We start from the raw sequence: 11,814 nt of genomic DNA, 5'->3' as shown, positions 1-11,814 counted from the left end.
CTGCTTCCCTTTAACTTCCTCCGATGCCTTCCAATGCACAAAAATAAAAAACCTGCCCTTCAGCCACATATTCTGGAACAGTGTTTCTTGCAGTGATGATTCCATTTAATGGAGGCCTTTGAAGTTGGTACAGGCTTCATAACACCAGATAAACGGACTCATTGCAGAATTATGGGTCCTTAGCTAAGGGAGGAAGTTTTTGCCTTTCCCAACAATCCTAAAAAAGAGTGTCAGGTGGGCAGCCACATAGGGCACAAAGCCTGGTTTGTTCCTGTTGCTTGGATTCAGGAAACTCTGTCCCATCTTTTTAGAGGGAGACCCCCTGGGCCAGTTTGGCATCAGCCAAGTTGGGGATGAGTGGAGGATTTTTTCGAGGAAGACCCTGGACCGTGAGCACATGGCCAAGTACTTGCTCCGAATCACCGCTTCCGATGGCAAGTTCCAGGCTTCAGTCCTCGTGGAGATCTTTGTCCTGGACATCAATGATAACAGCCCGCAGTGCTCAGAGGTGAGAGCCTGGTGAGGGTGGGGGAGGAGTAGAGGCAAGGAAGCTGGAGTGAAGGGCAAAAGGAAGGAGAAGGACTCAGGGTACCATCTCTGGAACTGGACATCGTTGACCACACTTGCCCTTGCTTCTCCTTGGCTGGCCTCCGACTAGTGCCCTAGGCAAGGGAGATTCTAGGTGATTCCTCCCACCCCCTCCAAAGGGATGTCACCAAGCTCTTTAGGACCCATGGTCCATACCTCTTCCCCTACACTCCAGAAAAATATCCTTTTCTCTGCAAAACATATCCAGAAGTAAAGTAAATTCTTCATTCTCAAAAAAGCCTGCTATGCCCATTGGGAAAGCCCCTCCACTGCTCAGCTTGTTAGCATGGCTCATTGTTATCAAATACATCCAAAGAGACCTTCCCCCGAGACACCCCACACCACTCGCCATGCCTATATGGGCCTATCCCTACATATGAATAGGTTATACAGAGCAACAGAGACCCTACTCCAGGTTATATGTATAAACAAACATGCAGACAGGGCAGTTACACTTTTGATAAGGGAGACTTTCCTGAGACTTCACGTAATTCAACACTAAATTTCCCAAGGAAAATGTTGAGTGGTGTGTGTGTGTGTGTGTGTGTGTGCACGCGTTCACATGTGTAAGGAGAGGAACTGCATTCTTAGAGGGCATAAATCAACAACCACTGTCATGTAGCATTGCTTTTAAACATATTTTTTTAAACACAGTAAATAATTTTTAACTTTGGGGAGATTTGCATTACTTCAAAGTTTGCAGATAAAGGTAAACTATTAACATTTAAATTTTATAACATCAAATTAGCATAATTCAAATTTATATAAAATCCAGCTATTCAGTATATATAATAAATGCAAACTTATACGTAGGTACTCACACACACGCATAGTCAAAAGATCATGTACAACTCTCTATAAATATGCAAATACCTCTCTCTCTCTCTCTCTCTCTATATATATATATACACACAAAGATACACATAAGCATACACCTACATACCCACAACATTCATCCATAAGTATACCCATCCATATACACAAATGTACATCTATAACTCACACATACTTACATATGCATGTGAATATATATATACTTCAATTCTTCATACTTTATTTGTCCACACACATATATACGGACACACACCTTGGAACACACAAAAATCATATATCCTATCACCTTTTCTTCCACTGTCTTCCACGCTCCAACCTCATAGAAGCAGAGTAGAAAAAGAGAACCTGGGTTATCAAGTGGGGTGCATGGAAAAAAGTCTTTGCAGGATCCAAGATGACTACTTTTTGGGTGGTCTCAGAAGGGCAGCCTTTTGGGGGAGAATGGTAGCCACACCTTCCTCTTCTTTCCCCTCAGCATCCTGCCAACCAGCTTGCACCCTCCCCATGCTGGAAGAGGCTGGGGCCAAGTTCACCCTGGCCTTCTCAGAGGTGGTCAATAGCATCACCAGAGCCAGGGAAAGGAGGCCTGGGGGCTGTCTCCACACAGCCCCCCAGGCACAAAGCCCCCACCTGGAGCACGTACAGGTGTCCATGTTCACCCACACCATGCAGTGGGGGGACTGGTTTGCTTGGAAGCTGTGCCCAGAGCCAGCAGCTGGAAGAGCACTGGGTTCTCAGGGAACTCCAGCCTCTCCCCTGTGCCACCCCTTCTGCAATGTGGCCCCTGTGGAGTAACAGATTGCGGCAGGTCCTTCTAGCCCTGAGTGTGAGCTTTCAGATGATGGAAATTCTCTCGCATTCTTTGCTTTTCTGACTATGTCTCTTGTCATCATTCTCCTTGTTTTTAATCTCCATTTCCTTGCACGTTCCATCTTATTCTGTTCTCCTCCCTCCCCCTCTCTGCTTCTCTCCCCTACCTGCTTCCATCTCTGCTCTCTAATCTCTCTCTCTGCTTCTGTCTCCCTCTCTGTCACTCTGCCTCTCTCTGAATCTCAGCGCATCTCCCATAATCCCCCTCTTCTTTGTCTTCTATCTCCAGCTTCTCTACACTGGCAAAGTCAGTGAAGATGTACCTCTAGGACACTTCATTTTGAAAGTTTCTGCAACAGACTTGGACTCCGATACCAATGCTCAGATCACATATTCACTGCATGGTCCTGGGGCAGATGAATTCAAGCTGGATCCTCATACAGGTAGGTTTCCTGAGCTGCAGGATCAAGCAAAGAACTTATACACTGAATAACCAGGGCCCAGTACCCAGGCTCCTTAGAAAAGAAACAGGAATTTACTTATCCATCCATCCATCCGCTCAGCAAACATATGGCACTGTGTGTCGAGCATTCACTAGATGCTAAGGACATAAACTGATAAGACAAGATCTAGGTCTTTACAATCCAGTGGGAAAGGCAGTCATTGAATCAGTGGTTTGACGTGTGCTAAGAAAAAATGCAGGATGCTAGGGGAGGTTTGACAGGAGGACTTAAATTTGGGATCAGGGTTAAGTAAAACTTCTCTGAGGAAATGTAGCCAGGGGCTAAGGGAGTGGTAGGGATGGATATTCAAGGCAGAAGGAGATTTTATACGAGGACCTTGTTTTGGGAAAGAGCACAGCCAGAAATTGGTGCACAGAAGGTGGGGAGGGAGAGAGAGCAAAGGATGAGGCCCTTCTGAGCAGGGGGGCCAAATCCCACCTTTAGAGCCATTAAAGGATTCAAGCAGGTGAGAGTCATGGTCAAAGACATGATCTCAAGATTGTATGCTGCAGATTGAGATAAAATCTCATAGCATTGTTGCAAGGATCCCAACAAATAAAGTATATAGAAATCTAGCCCAGGTCTGGCACATAATAAGAATTCAGTAGCTATGGTTTCTATTGTCAATTATTATCAGTTAGGGGACAAAGCGGAGAGTGGGGAACAGACAGCCCAGCAGAATAGACCACGAATACTTGGGAGAGGTTGGCCTGTGAGCATCTGGTGGAGAAGACAGGGTAGAGACTGCTTCCTTTAGAAAAGGAGGGATCCCTGTCCTGCTGCTATAAGGAAGGGTGTGGAGACGGACAGCACAGAAGGCCCAGGTGACAGAGAGCCAGCTTCTGACACTTGACTTGGAGTCAGTAGCTCAAAGGATGCCTTGGAGATTCCTGAGCAGGGAGGTGGCAGGTGAGAGCTGGTATCCCAGAAAACTGTCTGGATAGAAGGAGACAGCATTGGGACTTCCTTGGTGGCGCAGTGGCTAAGAATCCGCCTGACAATGCAGGTGACATGGGTTCGAGCCCTGGTCCGGGAAGATCCCACATGCCACGGAGCAACTAAGCCCGTGCGCCACAACTACTGAGCCTGCGCTCTAGAGCCCCCGAGCCACAACTACTGAAGCCCACGCACCTAGAGCCCGTGCTCAGCAACAAGAGAAGCCACTGCAGTGAGAAGCCCATGCATCGCAATGAAGAGTAGCCCCCGCTCGATGCAACTAGAGAAAGCCCACATGCAGCAACGGAGGCCCAATGCAGCCATAAACAAATAAATTAATTAAATAAATAAAAAGGAGACAGCACTACCCTGTCTGACCCCAGCATGGGCATGCTGAGTCACCCCAAGTGACCCCAAGTAGGTGACCTAATCTCTGTTGCTGTTTGTCCAGCTGCAGGATGATCGGTGGGGTCTTAAAAAAAAAAAAACAAAAAGAAAAACTCAGCGGTTTTTCTGAGTATGGAAATAATACATGCTCATTATTCAAAAATTCAAACCACGTAGGCATGTATTATGCGGAAATTGGAAAGTCTTCATGATAACCAGCCTCTCCCCCAAAGATAAGCACTCTTGGTATATATTCTATCAGACCGCTTTTCCACGCATCCCCCACATCTCTATGTAGCATACTACGTTGTGACTTTTTTCTCATAGCAATATCTTGGCGCTATTAACAAGGCAGTACATAAAGCTCTATCATAATTCCTTTTGTGTTGCATAGTATTTTACTATATGGCTAAATGATAATATATTTAACCAGTACCTTTCTGAAAGACACAGGATATTTTCAGTATGTTGCTATTTATAAAGAATGCTGCAGAGAATATCTCTATATGTATATTTTATCCTTGGGTTGATTATTCTATAGGATACATTCCTAGAAGTAAAACTGCAGGCCAAAGGATAAACCCATTTTATGCGCTGTTAGAAATTGCCTAACTGGCCTTTTAAAATGTTGTGCCTCTTTGTAGCTTGTTGGTGTGGATCTTAAATTGGGTATGTGGTGGTGGAATGTGACTAGGGAGGCGAGCAGGTGTGGGAAGCTACAAGACTGAACCCCTTTCCTAACCATTTGTACACAGGACTGACCCCTTTTCTCTGTGACAGCACACTGCATGGCTGGGTTTGTCTCACATAGACATCAGGAAGTCACATGCTGGGGTCATTGCCCCCAGAGAAAGCTCACTTGCTGTCCTTTCTCCGGCCAGGGGAGCTGACCACACTCACAGCCTTAGACCGAGAAAAGAAGGATGCATACAGCCTTGTTGCCAAGGCGACGGATGGAGGCGGCCAATCGTGCCAGGCAGATGTGACCCTTCACGTGGAGGATGTGAATGACAACGCCCCCCGGTTCTTCCCCAGCCACTGTGCTGTGGCAGTCTTCGACAACACCACAGTAAAGACCCCCGTTGCGGTGGTATTGGCCCGGGACCCAGACCAAGGTGAGAAAGAGAAGGATTGGAGGCCATTTGCTTACAGGGTCACCCTGGGCGAGGGTCTGGCTTTCTCTGTGTTGCTCTGAGACTGGCAATACCTCACTCCTGAGCCTACAGACACGTACAAGTGGAAAATGTCCACAAACTGCATACCTAAGTGCTAGGTACGAAAGATTTTGGCAATGTTTCAAAGCTGGTATGGGGCATTTCAGCCTCATTGTTTCTCACTGCCACTTAGACCTGGAGCCCTTTCCATCCCACCATTTAACCTCAAGAACATTGGAATACAAACATTTAATGTGAAATACACCAATCAGAATTATTCAACTCTGATTAATTGGCCACAAGAAAGAAACTTAGGGCACAAACTCCATTAAGTCTATCAAATTCTTGGATCAATTTTCTAGTCAATGAAGTAGAATATTTTACATTTTATTTTGCATTTTAATTGTAATGACATTGTTTTCATTAGGGTTAATTCTTTTCCTTTTACTACTTACAAGGCAAATTGGATTCATCCAGGAGTCTTCATTCCATATTATACCAATTATAGCTTCTGACATCATGAAGTGTTTCATTGTGGAGATCTCTATATCTATAGATATATGTATATATATATACATGTTTTATATATATATATATATATACACACATATACGTGTGTGTATATATATATATATATATATATATATATATATATACACATCCAATTTTCTTGAATTAAATTTTATAATTTAGGTTGGGTAAAAAAATACCCTCAGGGTCAAAGTTGCCAGAGGAACATAGGATATGACAATGATGATGATGGTGATGGTGATAAAAGAGGGATCAAAACACCCTGCTTTGTTTGACACCAACAGAGTAAAATTTAAGACTTCTTAGAGGAAGTGAGTTTTAGGTTGGCATTGACGAAGGTGAGAGATTTTGGAGGAATGCAGGGGTCCTAGGGAGGGCAAAGGCATCGAACATCCAAGGCCCTGCAAATGCTCAATTAGCCAGTGCTTGCACACCTCCAGGGACAGGAAGCTCCCTACTTCCTAGGCAGCCCCTTCCTTCCATGGTACCTCAGATAATTATCAAGTGTTACCTTTTTGGAGCAGACATCTGTCCATCACGGTCCTGCCCTCTGCAGCCACACAGATCTCCCAGGCCCTCGCCCATGACAGCCCTTCAGACACTAGGAGGTGGTGACTATCCGCTCCAGCCTCGAGGTTCCCTTTCTGGGTAGAAGGGCCCTACTTTCTTCAATCTCGTGTTTCCAATCCCACCTCTCTTCTAGGATTCATCCTCTGGCCTTGCACCAATTAACCATTAACACTTCAAAGCTGTTATTATTATTCTAACCCAAATATTCCACCTCAATATTCCAAATATAGCCTGACCAGCGCCTCTCTCTCTCTCCAGAAAATTCATACATGGGAGAATGTGCATGGTATGCACATTTATTTCATGTAAATTCAATGAAAGGGCTGTGTGTCCCCACGTGTGTATAAGACTCAATCCCTATAGGCTCAGAGCCTGTGCTTTTCCCGCTGGCTAAGGCTCTCATGGCTGAGCACTAAATGTTGGTGTTCTTCAGATGCTATGGTCCCTACATGAGCCAACTGCTTCATCTGGTCCACAACCCAAGGAAATAATAGCACCTGAGTCAGAGCTGGAAAAACACCACAGGCTTTGATTTACTAAGAACTTTCCGTGGGTGTGTGTTTTTTTGTTTGTTTGTTTTGGTTTATTCTGACATAATTATAGACTCATAGGAAGTTGCAAAAATAGTACTGAGAGGCCCAGCACCCTTCACCCAGCTTCCCCCAACGGCAGCATGTGCAGTATGATATCAAAGCCAGGAAACTGGCCCTGGGACATTACTGGTAATTGGACTCCAGTCTTATTCAGATTTCACAGTTTCTATATGCACACATTTGAATATGTATGCAAACACCACCACAATCAAGATACAGGATTGTTCTATCACAACCAAAGAACTCACTATGGGTGCTTTTGATCTTGCACAATTTTTATTTTGTGAGCTGACACTGGACCCTAACCTCCACATAAACAGCTTCAGATGTCCTTAAGGGCTTGCAGAACCCTCCCCTTCATAAGAACCTTTCTATGAGGCCTTGAACCCCACCCTAGTCAAGAACCCTCACGTGAGAGAGTCTCACTGCTAACAGCCTAAGCATGTTAGCCTTTATGGGGACCCTGCTGGCTAGGCCCTCCTCTGGCTGAAAGCTCTGCGGCAGGCAGGGCCAGAGGAGGGTCCCTCTGTATGAATCACGCGCTCTGTCTCCCCCCACAGGCACCAATGCCCAGGTGGTTTACTCTCTCACGGACTCTGCCGAAGGCCGCTTTTCCATCGAGGCCACCACAGGCGTGATCCGCCTGGAGAAGCCACTGCGGGTCAGGCCACAGGCAGCACTGGAGCTCACCGTCCGTGCCTCTGACCTGGGCACCCCAATACCGCTGTCCACGCTGGGCACCGTCACCATCTCCGTGGTGGGCCTGGATGACTACCTGCCCGTGTTCCTGAACACCGAGCACAGCGTGCAGGTGCCCGAGGATGCCCAGCGTGGCACGGAGGTTCTGCGGCTGGCCACCCTCACTCGCCCGGGCGCCGAGAAGACCAGCTACCGCGTGGTCAGCGGGAACGAGCAGGGACGGTTCCGCCTGGATGCCCACACAGGTGAGGGAGCAACCCCCTACACACATATACACACACAGAGTCTTGGGGAACACTGGACTCCTCGCATACCATAGCCCCTCCCCAGCATCCTTCAGCCCCTTCTTCACTCTCCATCTCTCCAGGTGCCAAGTCCCTTCTTGTAGCATGGGGCCAGCTTACATGGAAACATCCCTTATTCCACTACAACCCCACCAAAGACTCTATTGAGGACTCTCTCCTCCCAGTTTGCAGCTTCATAGTCCTGGCTCACACCCAGCCCCAGGAGGCTGAAGCCACCCTCCATCCTTGGCTGCCAAGGCACGAAGAATCTTGCTAGAATCTGGGGCTTAGGCAGCCCAAGGCAAGGCTGCCTGCTTCCCTCCTAAAGCCTTCCCGAAACATCCGGGGACCCCCGAATTTTCCCTTAGTCTCATAAAGAGAGAGAACTAGGAAACCGGCTCTCTTCTCTCCTAGCCACAGGAGGATCTAAGTCAGACTCCCAGAATCCCATGGAAGGGAGGATTCAGAGGCTGCTCGGGTCCGACCAGGCTCCATGTGGATTCCTCACCACAACACCTCTGCAACGGTGCGCTCTACCTCCTAAGGCATCCGCCTTACTGTTGAGCAGTATTTTTTTAGTTTTTATTACAGAGACTTTAAACATATAACAAATAGAGGGAACAGTATAATGGACCCCATGTTCCCATCACCCAGCTTCAGTAATTATCAATATTTGTCTAGTCTGGTTTCATCTTTGCCCCCCATATCCACCTACTGCTGAGTTATTTTAAAGCAAATCCCAGACATGATATCATTTGGTTGTAAATACTTTAGTGTGTATCTCTCTCTAAATGATAAGGACTCCTTGTATAAACACAACCATAATACCATTATCACACCCAAAAGATAATAATTCCTTAATACAGTCCAATACCCAGCCAGACAATTTTTCAGATTATCTCACAAATGTCTTTTAGAAGTTGATTTGCTTGTCAGCATCCCCCAAATGTCCACATATTGCATCTGGTTGATAGGCAGTGTCTTAAGCATCTTTTAACCTCTAACGTTTTCCTCTCCCTCTTTATTTCCTGCTGCCATTTATTTAATGAAATATTGGGGTCGTGTGTGAGGCAGGATTTTAAAAATAATTTTAGATTGGCTAGTTGTATCTTTATGGTGTCATATAACGTATCTCTCTAGCCCCTATATTTATTATAAATGACATTTGGATCAAAGACCTTGATGCCGTTCAAGCTCAATTTTTTTGCCAACAAAGCTTCATAGATGATGCTGGGCTCTCCTTTGCACCACAGGAGGAGGCACATAATGGCTGACTGGTTCTTTTTGCTGAGGTCAAGATTGATGGTGGGTTCGGGGGTTGTCAGCCTGATCCATCCAGCTCTTTTTCTAATGGTTTTAACAGCCTTTAATGATTATTTCCCAGATATATTATTTCATTAGGGGCTGCAAAATGGTGATTTTTCTAACCTTATCATTCCTCATTCATTTACTAACTGGAATTATTTTATAAAGAAGAGTGTTCTACCATTAACTATTCAGTTATACAGGAATGGCAGGATAAATCCTTGTTCTTTTATTTTCCAGAGTTCAGAATAATAAATCTCTGCTCTAATAATTTGTTACACAGCTTTGGGTATTATAAAACTCTATAATCTAAGTTCTGTCATTTACTAGGTGACTGAGCTGGGGCAAGTCATGTAGATGTTAGGAGCGTCAGCTGACTTACCTAGAAAATGGAAATCACACTTGTTCCTGCTCTACAGGGTTATTACAGATCTACATGAGATAGAGTCAGTATTATAGAATTAAATGAGATTTCAATGAAATAATACAGAAATAAATGAGGGAAACACTGCTGTTGAGAATGGTAATAAGGAAAATGAGAGGAAATGGAGGGGAAGGGGGAGGCTATGGGAGAGAGAAAATGAAGAGGGAGGTGAGATGATGGAGGAGATGATGCAGGAGGTCTGTCTCTCCCAACCCAGTTGAGCTGCTTCTCCTGGGGTTTGGCTCAAGACCCCCTCAGTACTCTGCCTTTGTGGTCCCAACTGCCTCAATGCTCCCATCACCTCTTGTTTCCTCAGGGATCCTGTACGTCAATAAAAGCCTGGACTTTGAGACAAGCCCCAAGTACTTCCTATCCATCGAGTGCAGCCGGAAGGGCTCCTCCTCCCTCAGTGACATGACCACAATCGTGGTCAATATCACTGATGTCAACGAACACCGGCCCAGATTCTCCCAGGATCTGTACAGCACGAGGGTCTTAGAGAATGCCATCGTGGGTGATGTTGTGCTCACAGTAAGGATCTGCAATTTTGCCCTTTTGAGGGGCATGGACTCTGGGGTGGGTTTGTATCTCCCCCTCCCCCAGTCATCTATGAACATGGATTATTTTATCAATTAATACACTACAGACTTGACTCTGACTTGTAGCCACTCAACCAAACTCTCTCATGATAAAATTTCTCAGAGCCACGTTTGATAAGATCTAGATCAGGTACTGAAAGAATGGGGCATGGGAGAGGCCCCAGAGGATGGCCAGAGGGACACTGAGTGTCAGCATGGGAGGGGAGGAAGAGAGGGGACACCATACAACACCTTTTTGCATTTAAACATGTAATTGCTCCTCACTTCATGGAGTGAAACCAAACTCTGTATGTCCACATTCGAGGTTCTCGTCTCCTTCCACCCCCTGATATGCACCCTATGCTCCAACCACACAGGAAGAGGTACCATTCCCCAAACATCCTCTGTACTTTCATACCTCTGGGCTCACATTGTTTCTTCTGCCTGGAATGCTGGCTCCACTCCCAGAAGCCTTCAGGGCTTCATGAATCCTCTTCTAATCTCTCCAGGTGAAATTTATCACCATAAAGTTGATCATACTTTGCCCCAAATTAGACTTGTCCATAAAATTAGACATTAAGCTTCCTGAGGGCTTATTCATTTTGGCACATTCCTCAACTCCTAGCACAGGACCCTAGCATCCTGTCAGTTATGAGTGAATGAGTGAATGAATGAATGAATGGATAGATAAACGAATGAACCATGCACGCTGACATCCATACTAGGATGTATGAGGAGATTCCCTTGGCAAGGATGACTATGGTCCAGGGATTGCCAGCCCAAGGGCAGTGTATGGGGCAGGGACATATCTGTGCCCCCTACACTCCCAGGGGCCAAGATTCCTTTCTGTTCCTTCTTGCCTCCCCAATCACAACTGTCACCCGCCTCTATTGCAGGTGTCAGCGAATGACGAAGATGGACCCCTAAATAGTGCCATCACCTACAGCCTCATAGGAGGGAACGAGCTTGGGCACTTTGCTATCCACCCCAAGAAAGGGGAGCTACAGGTGGCCAAGGCCCTGGATTGGGAACAGGTAAATCATGTGGGAGGGGCCCAATCTGAGTTCATCAGAGCAGAATACAGCCCTGCTGCAGGTCCAGAGGGTGAACTGTGTTCAACACCCCATCCTGACACTTCTCTAGACCTGCCCTCAGGGCCTCCCACTCCTTTTCTCTGTGGGTCCCCCTGACCTCAGCAGGAGAGGGGCTGAGTAAACTTTAACCTTCCTGAAAGAGCTCAGGCCAGCTTCTCACTATTAACCAGGGATCATTAGATCATTACAAGTTATCACTTATTGAGCACCTGCTCTGTGCCAGGAACTTTGCTAAGTGATGTACATACATTACGCCATTTGGTCCTTAGGCCATTTGGTCCTTAAAGTAATCCTAGGAGGTAGGTCCTAATACCGTCCTCACATAAGCTTAGTCACTTTCCCAAGGTCTCACATCTAGTAAATGGTTAAACTGGAAGTCAAACCTACTTCTGCCTGACTCTAGAACCTGAGCCCTAAAAGGCTATGGGAGAGTAATGAGGGCAGGCATAGGGGAGTGTCTCCATCTTATTTTTCTAAAAACATTAGTCATGAATCAGGGGGCAGAACTGAGTGGTCTTGTTGCT

At 46.1% G+C, this 11,814-nt stretch overlaps 1 protein-coding gene across 1 annotated transcript in view; it reads left to right on the top strand.

Annotated features, from left to right (window-relative positions):
• Positions 1-11,814, top strand: part of FAT2 (FAT atypical cadherin 2) — a 68,441-nt gene that overhangs the window by 27,562 nt on the left and 29,065 nt on the right. The window contains exons 10-15 of the mRNA XM_029218389.1: positions 312-508; positions 2,522-2,675; positions 4,940-5,173; positions 7,467-7,850; positions 9,935-10,149; positions 11,093-11,230. Coding sequence (XP_029074222.1) covers positions 312-508; positions 2,522-2,675; positions 4,940-5,173; positions 7,467-7,850; positions 9,935-10,149; positions 11,093-11,230 — 1,322 coding nt within the window. The remainder of the gene's footprint in view (positions 1-311; positions 509-2,521; positions 2,676-4,939; positions 5,174-7,466; positions 7,851-9,934; positions 10,150-11,092; positions 11,231-11,814) is intronic.

This window comes from Monodon monoceros, unplaced genomic scaffold (genome assembly GCF_005190385.1).
Source record: "Monodon monoceros isolate NGI ecotype Baffin Bay Population unplaced genomic scaffold, NGI_Narwhal_1 Super_Scaffold_12, whole genome shotgun sequence".
NCBI classification, from domain to species: domain Eukaryota; kingdom Metazoa; phylum Chordata; class Mammalia; order Artiodactyla; family Monodontidae; genus Monodon; species Monodon monoceros.
Note: the sequence above shows the minus strand (reverse complement) of the source record. Positions and strands in the feature narration are given on the sequence as shown.